General features: G+C 37.5%; 1 protein-coding gene across 5 annotated transcripts in view; it reads left to right on the top strand.

Annotated features, from left to right (window-relative positions):
* LOC124802738 (acetylcholine receptor subunit alpha-L1-like) overlaps window positions 1–16,464 on the top strand; it is a 188,969-nt gene that overhangs the window by 152,260 nt on the left and 20,245 nt on the right. For 3 of the 5 annotated variants that reach the window (XM_047263718.1, XM_047263721.1, XM_047263720.1), the window contains 3 exons: window positions 4,540–4,717; window positions 6,975–7,127; window positions 10,615–10,784. In XM_047263718.1, coding sequence (XP_047119674.1) covers window positions 4,540–4,717; window positions 6,975–7,127; window positions 10,615–10,784 — 501 coding nt within the window. The remainder of the gene's footprint in view (window positions 1–4,539; window positions 4,718–6,974; window positions 7,128–10,614; window positions 10,785–16,464) is intronic. The other 2 variants (XM_047263719.1, XM_047263722.1) reach the window with 1 other exon arrangement.

A 16,464-nucleotide genomic window follows, 5' to 3' on the forward strand; every position in this document is an offset into this window, starting at 1 on the left:
GTTGAATACAGGCAAACTACTACAGAACAAAACTGTGCACAACTATTGTACCAGAGGAAAATTAAATATACATCAAAAATAACACAGAATCACAGCCTTTCAGAGGAACATAATTAATACTGGTGTAATACTATACAATAAGATGCCACAGGAAATAAAAATTGCTATGTATACCATATTTAAAATTAAACTAAAGACATTTCTAATAAAGCACTGTTTCTACTCTGTAAAAGAATTTCTGAATATATAACCAAAAAGTTACTTAAAAATTAAATTGTAAGAAACTAATATTAATTTGCCTACTATTTGCTATGTATTATTCCAACTTTTTTTTTTCTGTCCAATATCAGTTGTACAATTTGTGCGGAATGCTAAAACTGTACTAATAAAAAAATAATCAATCACTCAACTATGAGTCTGAGAGGAATGCCTTCCTTGTTTACCTTAAGAAGGTCATAGAGTTGTGAAAGCACAACTAGGTCAAGTTATCAAGTTATAAGAGCCTTATCGATGTTACAGGCAAGCCTGACTCTTTGAGAGGAGTAATCATCTTCCTCTCAATATTATTCATAGGATCTCCATCTATCTGTCTGCAGGCAGTGTCATTCAAAAGATGAAAAGTCTTCTTTGCAATGTCAAGGATGATCTACATAATCTAAAGATCAGTGTGTACCAAATTCCATGTGAAAGTGGCATGTTTTACATGGGACACACTATGAAAATAGTTGAGGATAGATGGCAAGAACATCAGCAAAGCACCCAACTAAAACAACCGTGCAAATAAGCTGTCATTGAACACTGTTGCAAATATAATGCTGAAATGAAATACAAGGAGGCAAGTATTGTGTTGAAACATCAAACATTAAGTTTCTGAAATAGCACAATTAAGGAATCTATCACAATAAGGATGTCAGAAAATCTAATAAACAGGGATGGGGGATTCAATTTAAACAGGGCTTGGGGTTCAGCAATTAATTTATTATGATCTCACTGGCCACCACATCAACCAGAGCTGTAAAATGCTAAGAGAATGCATTTTTGAGGAATCCCAGTATGAGCTCTGAAAAACAAAAGGGCATAGTGGGTGTTGAAAGTCAAACTCACTGTCAGCTGAACAGTGGCGTGGGACCAGCAATAGTTCACAGTCGAGTTGGAGTCAAAGCTGTAAGTACATTTGACAGTGCAACTCGCAGCACCTGAGGAAGAGGACTGGTTGGTTGTCAAAATATTGTGCAAAAAATGGGAACGATTAAGGTATTTGAATGTTTTACCACAACTGTGGATCAGAAAATACTCAAACTTGCAATATTGAATGTTCCCATGTTACCAACAGGAAGCATTGGAAGTTTCATAAAGTAGCTATAAACAGTTTTAATAGGAAACTTCCTGGCAGATTAAAACTATGTGCCGGACCGAGACTCGAACTCGGGACCTTTGCCTGTTTTAATAGGGTTATGTAGACTTAACTGGAGAATCATTGATTGTGGAGACTTTAATATTGTTTTTCTTTCAGGTAGTATTGATTGAGGTCCAGATTTAGGTTATTATCAATAGTAAAATTCCCTACAATGACTGAAGGATAAAGTGCAACAAACATTGCAACTTGTTTTTAGACTCAGCAATCTGCAGTAATGTAGCTGTGAAACCAGTAGTTAATGGTGAACGTGTGTATGATTGTCAAATGTTAACAATGAAATATGCTGATCAGTTAGTTTTATATCATAGAAAACAAGTAGTGTATTGCAGAATCAGAAAAATGAGTTGCTCAGGTCGTTTAATGGAAGGAATGCTGGGGAGAAATTTACAAAACAGACAATGTAGATGGAAAATTTAGCTCTTTCTTAATCAATATTCCAGGAGACTTCAAGTTTTGTTTCTCCCCAAACAAATAATGGTGTAATCGAACAGAAGCAAAGATAAGGGATGGACTGTTACTGAGATTAAAGTACCTTGTGCTAGACAGAGAGGGCTCACCTAATTCAGAGGACAAAGTGGAATAAAAACTTGAAACTCTGCTACAACTAATATTGTATACTCCTCCAGTTTGTTATTTAAAAAAGTGGGACTCATACAATATACTCAGAATACGAAACTCTCCAAGAATAACATAAAAAATTTGGAACATTATTAAACAAAAAAAAAAAAAGAGCCAAATGAAAATGAGCCTCCAGAAAATACTTCTGGCAGAAATAGCGGCACCTTCAAATCACCGAGCACCACATTCAGTGATAAGTTCCTCACACTGGCAGAGAAAATTGCATCCACTAATAAACAACCAAATACAGGTGCATTAGAGTTACTTGCGCAGACACACTGTGCATGACAAATAAACATTAGTTTTCAAAATACAGCCTTCAAGGACACTTACAAAATTCAACATGTCACTAAAATGTTGTAATCCTTGTGGGTGGCTACAATGGTGTTTCTAGCAGAATATCACAACCTTGTACCATCTAGATAATATGACACTTAAGATTTCTTTGAAACCAGTTGATGACTTTGAGCATATTTCTTGAAAGATTTAAATGTGTTGAGTAGCACACTTTTCTAATTTGTAGATATGCAAACCACCTCTAATTACATACTATTTCATTCCTACCACTCTTTTGAAAAGTGTTTGAGAAAATGGTGTGTGATAAAATATTGAGTTATTTAACTGAGCAGAACTTGTTAACTTGCTCTCTGTTTGGCCCTCATAAAGGATTCTTCATGGAGAAAGCATTATAAGACCACACAAATAAAGTTTTGATGGTGCTAAACAAGAAAAAAATATCTTATTTGGTGATCTTCTTGCATGGATGGTGTCCTATTTCTGTAACAGAAAGCAGAGGGTCTCATTGACAGACTGCTGCAGAAGCATGAAACTAATCTCAGGCTAACGGAACATTACAAGTATAGTGTCAGAATGTTGGTACTGGGCCCGTTCTTTTTCTTACTTACATTAATAATCTTCCAGTGACTTTAAAGGTCAATTTAAAAACTGTAGTGTTTACTGATTACAAAAGCAAACTCATCAAAAGTTCAAACTCAATGTTAGGAGGCATAGCTGAGATGAAACAAACCTACAAGTGGTTCACAGTTAACAATTTAAATCTTAATCTCACAAAGACATATCACATGATTTCAAACAAGCAAAAATGACCTGTTGTCTTTGGACAATATCAAACAATGCTAAATGCAGGATGGAATAATGACAGTATTATGAAAAGGATAGATTACTACTCACTATATAGCGGAGATGCTGTTTTCTTAAAAAGCAGACATTAATGACCTTACACTAAAAGAAAAATCCTATGTAAAATTCCTTGTGGTTCGTTTGGATAAAATACATGGATAAAATAACCAAGAAGCTCATTTCAGCATAAAAGACAAATTAAAACAACTATCTATGTCTGAATTGATATTCCAGCCTGGAGTTTCCATTGTTTAACTGTCTACATCAGTCACATTTATTTTGTCCCACAGTGTATTTCAAGGACCTACACACTAATCTCAGGTGGATCAGTGGTTTACTTTACAGTTTTGGTTGCAGGATATACTCACTATATAGCGGAGATGCTGTTTTCTTCAGAAGCAGACATTAATGACCTTACACTAAAAGAAAAATCCTATGTAGAATTCCTTGTGGTTTGTTTGGATAAAAAGTTCAAATGGAATCAACACATGGCTAAAATAACCTAAAAGCTCATTTCAGCATAAAAGACAAATTAAAACAACTATCTATGTCTGAATTGATATTCCAACCTGGAGTTTCCATTGTTTAACTATCTACATCAGTCACATTTATTTTGTCCCTCAGTGTATTTCGAGGGCTTACACACTAATCTCAGGTGGATCAGTGGTTTACTTTACAGTTTTGGTTGCAGGATATAGCCAGTTGTCTGTTTTGAACTTCATTTCACTGTTATTTCTAGTTTAATGAATTACAAAACAGACAACTGGCTACATCCATCAAACAAAACAGTTATGTAAACCACTAATCCACCTGAAGGTGAGAGTATTAGCCTTTCAAATATGTACTGGGAGAAAATAAGTATGACTGACATGGCTGATTATATACATATAAGAGATAAACAGGAGCTATTTAGTGTAAATGAGATACAGCAGCTTTTTACAAAGTAGCAGTTTTCCCTCTAATTTACTTGATTAAATTTAGCAGGCAAACACATGAATATAATTAATTAGTATAGTTAAAAAATTTGATCACTGAGCAGTGGCAGAACACACACTTAAAAGACTATTTTAATTGGAAAGCTTTTGGAGCCTGGTAAAATTGCAAAGATGGAACCCGCATAATTTCCAATTCTGACATTTTCATGTACAGTAGTCTTACATTTTATGTAATACATCAGGAAGTCCAGTTAGGCATTGTGAAGTCGAGAATATAATTTCAAAGAGATTTTTACTGTGTGCTGAAAGTTAGGTGACAACTAATTTTAACCGAGCTAGATGTTTCAGCTATTAAATGTATATACATTTGGAAACATTTTTAACTACTACTTCATTCTTTCAATGTGGAAATGTTGTTTGTCATTACATGAGTTGCAGATGGACCTGTGGAATACAAATTCTGAATGGCAGATAGTGGATGTAAAAGGAAATCGAGCTGAACAGTATTACTCATGTTGTACAGAACCATACATTGACATCACATACAACATCACTCTCCGTCGACAATCTCCTGCTTACTCTGCCATTGTGATCACACCAGCTGCAGGTATGCATCATGGAGCACTGATTAACTTAAAATTAAATATGATTCAAAGTAATAGTCAGATATGAACATTACCAATATTTTAAACAAAAGAGGTTGGTCTGCTGTACAGCCAAATACTATCAACTAGCAAACATATAGGGAAACTTTTTTTTTAATGAACCTAAGAATTATAATCTTTTGGCACATGTACCATAAATAACTCATTGACACAGAGAAATGGAATGATGGGAAATATGAGGAAAGAGTGCGCTTTGTTGATCTGGGAAGAAGAATAAGTTGCTGCAGGAAACAGTTATTGATTTATTGGATCTCTCCCATTGTTTCCCCTTAGCCCCACTGTCTTTTTTCATTTTTACATTTTTTTTTATTTGCAGGTAGGATTTAACTCATGGCTGGAATGTATTTGTTCCTTCAGTAGCAGTTAACAGTGAATTCAAAGTGCTGAATTACTAGTAGTTCCACTGTACAAGCAGTGCCAGCATTCCAACATAGAAACCATAACACATTTACATCCATGTTAATTCCTACAGAGATTTTCAGTCTCCAGAAGCATTAAACATGTTCCAAAATTCTACAACAGACTGATGTCAGCAATATGAGTCTAAAGTTATGTGCACGTTTGACAGTCCTCCTTTAAAATATGAATGCAGATTTTTTCCAGTCACTACAAAAGCTTCATTCCTCCAGCAACTTATCTTAGGTTGCTGCTACAAGGGAAGCAAATTCTTGCATATGCTGTGTAGAATCAAATAGGTACCGCATCTGTATTTTTCTGTTGAGCAGTATTATTTGACTCTTTATTTCAATATGGTAGTTCGATCTTCCCCAATGAAACAAATTTGTTTACAGATGTACTAGTTGTATTATATTTCAATAATTATGATGAAGGTCATGATTTGATAATGGACTTCATGTCCTAAACTAGTCACCACAAATATAGGATATTTGTCATTACAACTTTGATAGAATTACAAATAGTAGTTTTAGTAACTTACATGATGTATGTATTTCATAAAATACTTAACAGCTATTGGTAACTGCAATCAAGAAATGTATGCAGGAGTGCTATGAGGAACTATGCTGGGCAAAAGCATTGCAACGAAAGACAGGGTTTCAGATTCAGGGATATTGTTTTAACCTGGTAGAAATTTCAAAATGGTACACACTGCTGAGTAAATGATTTGTCTGTTGTCAATTCAAAATTGTTTGGTACTGTATGGTACATAAACTTTACAGTGTGCAACATGAAAGGATTAAATGCCAGTTAGAGTAGCTGTTTGCACTGATCTCTTCTCAGTCACTTACAGTTCTGTAATCATTTTACTCAGTGAACGATACTTCTCGTTAATGTGAAGGTCCAGATTTTTTGATCCTGACAGATGACACAGTGGTAAGACATTGGACTCCTATTCAGGAAGGCAACACTTAAAATCCCCATCAGCCTACCTTATGTAACATGCAGGGGTACAAACTTTTGGTATCATATTCATAAATGAATGATACCAGGTGTCATATCAAATCCTATTAGTAACTGACTTTCAAAGTTGGTATACTGATCTACTGGTAATTTTCAGAGTCTCCTCAGCAGTATGGCACAGCCATGTACTGTGCATGACTGAAGCCTAAGTACAATGGTGTGACATGTCCACTGGCCATCGTTCAAGAACGTGGAAGGAGTCTCTGAAAATGACCATGTAATGTGCATTACTTGTCTTTTTTAGTAATGTCATAAACCATTTTTCTTATATAATTTTGTGTGTTCTTGTAATAAAAATTGCCAATCATTAAAGAAGGTTCAGGATGAGCATTTCTGTATCATGTATATTTATATAGATAAATGATTTAACTGAAGTTGAAAACGTTGATGGACTTTATATAAAGAAAAAGTATCTTTCAAATAGACAAAGAGCATTATTGATGCCAGGTACCAGTGTTTTAGTGGATATGAAGATTTGAATCAAGGATGAAGACTGGGGTCTAAATAAGACTGATGGTCATAAAATAAACTGAATAGAAGAAAAAATTCTGATTCCTCCAAATATTTTCCATAATTTCTCTATGTCACTTAAGGAATTGGTTTATCCCTTTAAAAGGGCACAGTTGAATGTGTATTTCATGGCTAATGACCTCATCATCAGTGGGATGTTAAACTCTAATGTTCCTTTCTTCCTAAGTTCTTTTGAATGATTGTGCATGCGAAGCAATAAAATAATTTTTGTTTTATAGTATTCATTTATGTTTTTTTTTAATATTTCAGCAATTGTTCTGATGACACTGGCAGGATTTTGGTTACCTCCAAATGCAGGAGAAAAGATTTTGCTCAACGGTTGTACAGCAATAATTATATGCCTGTTCCTGCTGTATTTTTCTCAGAAGTTACCTGCAATGGCAGGAAACACACCATTAGTAGGTATGATTGTGTCCTCCGTTTGATTATTTTCTTTGCTTTCAGATGAAAACTTAGTTCAAAGAAAAGTAATCAATTAATCTGTCAAAAAAGCAACTTGATGAAATTAGAAATTAGAAATATCTGGAAATAATTTTCTATAGAAGCTCAAGGCTCTGTGAAAGCCTGAAAGATATTACGTGAAGAAATTAAAGCTCAAATACTATAGTAATAAAATAAATTTGTAAATCAAATATTTCTTGTAGCAGTAGTGCAGTAACGTTCAAATAATTCTGTCATTTATGTATTTTAAAAAGAAATGGTTTTATAACAAAGCTGTCTGTTCTTTAACAGTACCTGGTTCTAAGCAACCAAATACTCTGATAATGCTGATGTTTCTCACAAAATCTTTTTAACACATCACAATTCGTTTTACATATCTAATTTTACAATACATGGTATTAAAGGCAATGGATATTTCCTTTGTGAAATATAAAATATATAATTTTCAGTATATTAAGTAAGGCATTTTTGGAAACTATTCATGCCATTGTAATACATGTTTTGAAACTGATTTCATCAAGGACATGAACTGACAAACAAATACCCTGCTCATTCCAGTTTTAATCATAACATATGATTTTGCAGTTATAATTACTCAAAGTCTTTGTTGAAAGGATTATATCATTATATCATTATAACAGAACATAATATATCTTGTTATGTACATAAGTATTCAACTATTACTATTACACCACAAATGGGTAAAGCTATTAATTAGCAGATACCACCCTAATAAACAGGGTAACCTGCAATCAAGTGCAGTGTTGATCTCAGAGATTGCTAGGTTCTTAGGGATGCAGCAGATCCAGTATGAAAACAGTGCATTGTGTGGTTACAACTAGGCACCACTAACATTATGTTCAGTTGGAGGACTGTCATCAACCACACAACTCTCAATAGTTCCAATTTGAGGAATACTCAATCAAAATCCCATAGAGTTTGAACAATGTGATGTGGCTGTAGCCTCAATAATATTTTAGCACATCATTACGTATTGTCACAGATTAAAATATTTTGTAATATGTATGAAGTCTGGAACCACTAACTGAACAGTCACTTGGCAAACTGGAGAACTTTCCTGCTGACAACTCTACTTCCCATTGTGTGTGCATACGCTACTAGGAGAGGATATGACACAGAGAGAGCACTGATGTCAGCAAGAATCAGATATCCTATATTTGGGAGGATGGTGGTTCAGATCCATTCAGTTTTAGGCCTCCCATGGTTCTCTTCAATCACTTAAGGGAAATTTTGGGCAGGTTGATTTGAAAAGACATCGACAACTCCCTTCTCTGTCCTCCAGTTCATGCTTTTGTTCTGTTTCTAATGACTTCATCATTGAGAATGTAAAATCATAATCTCCCTTCTTTTGCCATGTTGGTGCATGAGTCAAGTGTCAACTTAATCTCCAAAACACCTTTTTGTATATAGCTTTTACAGCAGGTCTGCTGTGTGTATTTTGTTCAATTGAATAAACTGCAATACCACGAATTATCAGAATTCTTTGTTTCGGATGGTTTAATGTCAAAAGTGTTGTAGACAACACTAAATATTTATTTTAACCTAAAACTCAACACAAATACCTGAAATAAATGTGGCACCACAAATTGCGAAAAAGAGTAGTTCATCAGAGACAAGTCATGAACAAAATTCCTATCACAGTCCAAGACTAAGCATGAATACATCAAAATCTTTGAGTGCTTGGTGCTCCACAGCTTTTAGATGTTTGTTGAAAGACATCTTCTAAACATCATGAACTGCACTTGAAATGTTTATTAGCCAAACAGGTTTTCAGGTGTATAACCAATCTGAAGTTGCATGTAATGTATGTCTATATCAACAACACTGTGCATGATGGGCGTCCAGAAAGCTGTCATATTGATGTCTAGAACACAATTACAATCATGTCTATGTTTAATAAGATAGGATATGAAATTGATCCTGTCTCACAGTGCACAGGTTATCGTGTATGTTATTACTGCTGTCATACCTTGGGCAATGTCATTTTGTGATCATGTCTGACACATCAGTTATGCCAGACTTGATCAAGAATTGTCACTTCACAAGATATGACAGCAGTAACATACGTGACAACCCATGTTCTGTGAGACAGGAGTGATTTCATATCCTATCGTTTTCACATAGACATAGTTGTAATTGGATTCTATGTATCCAAATGGTTGTTTGCTTTATGGATGCACATCAAGCTGAATATCACATATAATCCATGTCACTGATATTGAGATACATAATATGCCGCAGACAATGGGTTATATGCCCAAATACTGATTTGGCTAATAAACATTTCAAGTGTAGTGCATGGTGCTTAGACGATGTCCTTTAACATGAGTACAGCAGGAGCAGACACAGACAAAGTCAGAATCACAAAACAAACACAGTCATAACAATTTGGTATAAAGGTAAACAGTGAAGTGGCTTGTGGCAGGCCAGAGTCAGCCTTTTATCAGCAATGGTTGGTGGCTCATGGGGTAAGCTGCCACAAACATCAGGCCTGATGGCTCACAGTGTCACATAATAGTGACATAATAGTGACTGAATTCGATGATGTAGTTTGCATATCCACTTATGACAGGGGTAATAAATAAATAAATTCATCCGTAGTTTGTAAGGTTTATAGTGAATCTGCTCCTTCACTTTCAAAAGTTAAAAATTGAATTACTAAATTTAAAAGTAATTGTAATTCTGTTAAACACAAACCATGAGTAAAATTTGCAAATGATAATTGATGATAGTAATTAACACTGTATGAAATAGCTGATGAGATAAGCATGTCAGAAGAACAAGGAGGAACATTTTACTTGAAGAATTATGTAACCTCTGTGCAAGAAAGGTGATACCTTTGTTGAAAGCTGACCAAAAGCAATTTTAAAAACAAACTTCTCCCTGATCTTTGGTCCACTTTAAAGAAGAATCCAACTGGTTGTAAGCACTAATTTATTAGTAAGAGAGAGACGTGGGTCCACAAATTCATGCCAGAAAGAAAACAGCTCCCCCTTTACACACACACACACACACACACACACACACACACACACACACACACACACACACAACACACACACACACACAGTGCAGAAGAGATTTCTGCAGACCTTTCAGAAGCACGCTACATGGATAGGATCTGCAGGGGGAAAACCAAAGGATGAAGTACATTTATTTGAAAGAGAAATATAATATAAAAATAAGTTTACTTTTGTCCATTGCCAGAATGAGAGGTTTTTACCTTTTCTCTATTCATTAAACTTCTGTCTTCTTATGCAAAGAGAAATAAAATCTTAGTTTTTTCCTGTGTTAAAACTTCTCACTGCATTTGATATGCTAAATGAAGTCATAGAGAAATGGGAGATAATCATTTCAAGTGTTTCCATTTACTCTGGACTCAATCATTTCCAACTACCTCTAACAAACATTTTTGTTTGTTTTTCAGTGCTCTTTTACAGTAGCTCACTGCACCTTGTGATTTTGTCACTGGTGGTGACTGTTGTTGTCCTAAACCTATCACGCAATTGCTACAGCATTCCAGTTCCATGGGTGTTGCAATCACTGCTCCTTGGTTGGCCAGGCAGAATGTTAGGGCTACATCACATTGTCTTGCTGGTGAGTGTCACAGATTTATGAATGCTACTTGAGTAAATATGATGAAAAATTAGTATTGATAATTCTTATCAGAATTGCTACATGTTGTTTCTGAATTTATTAGTGAGCGTATGGTACAGTGACAAACATGATTGCTTCAGGGATAAATAAAAATGAGAAAGCACTTGTTGATATTATTATATGAACAATTCATTTGGTATGTATATGACAACTTCTATCTGACACTTTTACAGTATTCAAAAGTCCTGCCAAATAATGTACATCAGTGCCAGAGATAAATCTCTCAGAAACTTTATACGAACATTTTCTCAGCATAGATTTTATTTAGAACACAGTTTGAAGTTATGTAGCTTATTGAGAAAGGGAGCCAAGCTACATCTCTACACAGAAACAACCTTAAATTAATGGCTTATGAATACCATCTTGCATTAATACATTGACAATCCCCTGACAAACAAAGAACAGCCAATGGAGATTAAAAGAAAACTAGGAAAGTGTAGTCTGACATGGATTGTGAAAGGGGAAGACACAAGACCTCAGTGAAACTGATACACAGTTACCTATCATTCAGTAAGTGACAGTTTCGCTACAGTTCTTGTAGTAGTGTAATGAAATCTACCTTACTCACATAATTTGACAGGACTGTAAAGCTAGGCACATTAAGTCATTGTCCAGAAAATGTATGACTCACAGCATTTCTAAGCATGATGGAAAATGTTCTTGAGATAGTGCACATGCAGCAGGAATTTAATCTAGCTACTGAGCAACATCGCTCGGTGGTTAAAGCATGTTGATGCTGCATTCAGTTTCCTTCCTCAGTCTTCTCTTATGGAAGTTTGTGCTCTATCTTTAAGGAACCCATTTTTGATGTGATGTAAATTTTTAATCTTATTTTCTTCTTTCTTTAAGTGAACTAAAATTGTTGCAAATAAATCGTGTGTACCATATGTGGTGGGGGATAACATTTATAGCACCATATTCCACGTTATATGCACCTAATAAACACATACATAAGGAGATATAGACTACATTATGTTTTTAAAAAGATGAGTGGATTAGAAATAATAAAATTTTTTGAAGACTTTCTCACAGTCATAGGACAGATACAAATCAAACTTGAAAAATACTTTTGTTGCATAAGTAGGTGTGTACCCATGCAAACACAGTTAGAAATCGGAAACTAACGGAGTCTGAACTCAAGTTTCTTTTTTATTTCTTTCACATATAAGAGGTTGCCAAGTATGAGAATACATAAAAGAGAATCAACAACAAAGAGTAAAAAGGTAGGTATGAGAATCACAGTCGACGGCTCTCTTCTCTGTGACTCCCGTGCGAACTGTAGAGAATAATCTCTGTGATAGGCGCGAATTTTACGCGTCGGCTGCGATCGACGTGTGCAGCGGAGCTCGGATGTTCCTCTCTGTAGCGGGCAGGGAAGTGCACTTGTCTGCCAGAACGCGTGGTGCATCAAGGCTGCTGCTTTATTGACTCCGGAGGTAGCGGTGTGCGGTTCTGCATCGTTGTCTTGTGCTGATCGCTGCACGACACTGGCATTGTCGGAGTGTCTTGAAGTATATAAGCAGGTTTCACTCTACTTAGCAATATGGTGGCTTGTTTCCCGTTCAATACTATGTCTAGGGTGTGTGCATCTCTGCGTATCACACGATGAGGTCCAGTGTATGGCGGTTGTAGTGGTGGTTTGACGCCATCTGTGCGTAACAACACATGTGTGCAAGTTTTTAAATCGTTGTGCATGAATGTTACCGGGGCTCAATGTCTGGATGCTATCACAGGTTTGATTTTCTTGACCGTTTCTCTCAATCCTTTTAAATATACTGACTGGTCATCTGCGTTCGGTACCCCTGAGTCGTCAGCGAATTCTCCGAGCAGACGTATTGTTTCTCTGTAGACCAACTCCACCAGGGAGGCGTCCACATCAGGCTTAAAGATCGTCCTAAGACCTAACAGTACAATGGGTAATGCTTCCATCCATTTAGTACCGTGGCACATGAGGGCTGCTTTTAAGGTACGGTGCCATCTTTCTACCATTCCGTTGCTTGCTGGATGGTAGGCGGTGGTGCGGTGATGGCAGTATCCGCAGAATCTTGCTAACTGAGTGAATAGTTCTGATTCGAACTGTCGTCCTCTATCAGTTGTTATATGGAGTGGGCAGCTGAACCTCGATATCCAAGTTGACATGAATGCTGTTGCCAGAGTTTCCGCCGAGATGTTATCGGTAGGTATTGCTTCCGGCCAGCGTGTATACCTGTTGATGATTGTTAGCAGGTAGCAATTACCATCTGATGGTGGAAGAGGTCCTACGACGTCCAAATGAATGTGCGAGAAGCGTGCCTTGACATCCAGGAATTGTCCGATTGGAGGGCGTACGTGTCTGCTCACTTTGCATAGCTGACAGTGTGGGCAAGATCTAGTCCACTTATGGCAATCGCGGTCTATTCCTGGCCATACAAATCTTTTGGACACCAGTCTGGTTGTTGCTCGAACACCGGGGTGACGTAGGCCATGGAGACAATCAAACACTCTTCTGCAATGTGTGATTGGAACGTAAGGGCGTGATCGATCAAGTTGTACGTCACAATGTAGTTGTACGTCTTCCCCGGGCACGTCAACTAGCTGTAACTTCAACACCGTGTTGTCGTCACTCAACACAGTATTTAGATCATCATCTTCCTGCTGGGCTTGTGCTAGTTCTGCCATAGTTAAGGGCTGTGTTATACTGGATTCTCGTGACAAACAATCAGCTACCATGTTAGTTAAACCTGAGATGTGGCGTAAGTCTGTGGTGAATTGGCTTATGAACTCCAATTGAGAATACTGCCTTGGAGAGCATTTCTCACTGTTCTTGTTGAATGAGTAAGTCAAGGGCTTGCGAAATCACGAGCTTCGACTTGTGGTCTGAAGTGTTTGATTGCTAAATATATAGCCAAAAGTTCTCTATCATAAGCACTCCAGCGTTGTTGTGCTGGTGACAACTTGTGCGAATAGTGTGCCAGAGGTTGCCATGCGCCATCCACCAATTGTAGCAGGGCTGCACCAACACCAAACTGGCTAGCATCCACCACCAGGGCCAAAGGTGCTTCTAGTTTAGGGTGTGCCAGCAGTGCAGCTTGAGCCAGGCTCTGACGTGTCACTTCGAATGCTGCATCAGATTCCTCATTCCATTGTATGGTTGCATTGATGCGAACCTTTGGGCCGGCATATAACACGTTTAACGGTACCTGCTGTTCAGCTGTCCGTGGTAGATGCCTTCTGTAAAAATTTAACATGCCTAGGTATCTTCTTAATTCTTTGACCATAGTAGGCTTGGGCATGTGTAGAATAGCCTCAACTTTTCTGGGTAAGGGTGCTGAACCTGTAGCGGATATGCGATGACCTAGAAATTCCACTTCAGGTTGGCCAAACAGGCATTTCGCTGTATTTAACACTATCCCAAACTTCTCTAAGTGTTGGAGTACTTCTTTTAAATACTGCTTGTGCTGTTCATTGTTTGCGGAATATATGAGAACGTCATCCAGGTAGGCAAAACAGAAGGGCAATCCTCGTAATACAGAATCCAGAAAATGTTGCCATGTCTGTGCGGCGTTTCACAGACCAAACATCATGAAATTACTTTCAAACAATCCAAAGGGTGTTATTATGGCGGTCTTTGGTACGTCTTCTGGCACTACAGCAATTTGTGTATAGGCCTTTGTGCAATCTAGCACACTAAAGACTGTGGCGCCATGCAGCGCGTGATTGTAGTCCCTTAACAAAGGTACAGAATAACGATCCGGAATAGTTCTGGCGTTCAGTGCTCTGTAGTCACCACACGGACGCCAGGCTCCACCTTTTTTTTGGTACGAGGTGTAAGGCTGACGCCCATGGACTGTATGACGGGCATATAATTCCTTGTTTAAGCATTAGCTCGAATTCCGCTTTATGTAGTGTACTGTATCATGCAACACTTTCTGTGGTGCTCCTGGTGGTTTCATTAATTCAGGAAGATCAGCTAGGATTGCGCAGTACTCTCCATCTGCAATTTGAATTAACTTAATACTGGTACAATCTGTGTCACGATAATAACAAGCCGTTGATAGGTTGGTGAGACTGTCTATCAGGCGAGCATTGGCCAAGTCTGGCAAAAGTCTGATGTGTGATAAGAAATCAGCTCCTAGTGTTGCTTCTGTGACATCTGCTACTGTGAAATTCCTATGGTGGTTAGTGCATCGTGATCCGCCCGAGACACCGTAGTAGATGCAGCTGCTACGTTGACAGGTATGTCTACAACACTGACCTGTGTGTTCAGCATGATCGCTTCCAGTATGCGGTCGGCGAGTTCTGCTACCGCGTCCAGTAACGTCTCGTTCTGCGTGGCGATAACTGCTTTTACCTGCAGTGGCAGGCGGGAACTCCACAGGGTACGCAGAAAGCTGTCTGGAATCGTACTGGGGTCCAACTTGCTGTGGAGATGGCGCAGGAACTGCGAAGGTTTCCAGTCACCAATTTCTTCTTGCGTCAATACTTGCTGGATTCTATCTTCTTGAGAAATGGCTAAGCGTCGTATCAGTTAAGTCTTTAACCGTTCATATGCATTCTCTGTCGGAGGAGCTGTTATGATATCCTGAACTTCACTTGTGTAACAATGATCGAGTTGGCTTACTACAATGGAAAACATAGTTGTTTCTGCAGTTATTCCCGCTTAAGTGAATCTCACTTCTACCTGTGCGAACCACAGCGTTGAGTTGTGTGGCCAAAAGAGTGGTAAGCGAACCACTAGTCTTGATACTGCTGGTGTGTCCATTTCTGTATCTGCTGTTTGTTTTGCAGTCAGGGTCACCAATGTTGCGTAAGTAGGTGTGTACCCAAGCAAACACAGTTAGAAATCGGAAACTAACGGAGTCTGAACTCAAGTTTCTTTTTTATTTCTTTCACATATAACAGGTTGCCAAGTAAGAGAATACATAAAAGAGAATCAACAACAAAGAGTAAACAGGTAGGTATGAGAATCACAGTCGACGGCTCTCTTCTCTGTGACTCCCATGCGAACTGTGGAGAATAATCTCTGTGCTTGGCGCGAATTTTATGTATCGGCTGCGATTGACGTGTGCGATAGTCACCACGCTTTCATTTGAGAAGAATACTGTCAGGTATATTCTCTCCATTATAAAATCACACTTCATCCCTCAGTCTATTAACTGTTAACAGTAGTAGTCCACATTGTACAACTGCCAGAACTTTCCTATAATACTTCTTCTAGTTACTTTTGAATTCCCTCTTGTGTAACTATTATTCCCATCAAAAAGACTGTCACAAAATAAGCTTTCAGCCAACAAGGCCTTTGTCAGAACAAGATACTTTCAGTCTTGGGGTACATAGCTAAATATTTTCCATAGATCAGTATTTTATGATTATATAAATGTAATAAACATACAAGGTAATTGGAAAACCAGTAGTAAAGCAGTAGTATTTTTTTCTGAAGTAGGTGCTCTTATACTAACTAATATGTTTATTAGCAGTCTTTTAAATATATATAGATTATCATTAATGGTATTTGGAGCAACACCAACCCCACCTGATGTGGGAAGAGGCTGAGAAGATGATGATGATGATGATGATGATGATGATGATCATTTATGGTATTTGGTGTTAGTCGTTAATATAGCACTGCTCCAGAACTGAT

Source organism: Schistocerca piceifrons, chromosome 6 (genome assembly GCF_021461385.2).
Source record: "Schistocerca piceifrons isolate TAMUIC-IGC-003096 chromosome 6, iqSchPice1.1, whole genome shotgun sequence".
NCBI classification, from domain to species: domain Eukaryota; kingdom Metazoa; phylum Arthropoda; class Insecta; order Orthoptera; family Acrididae; genus Schistocerca; species Schistocerca piceifrons.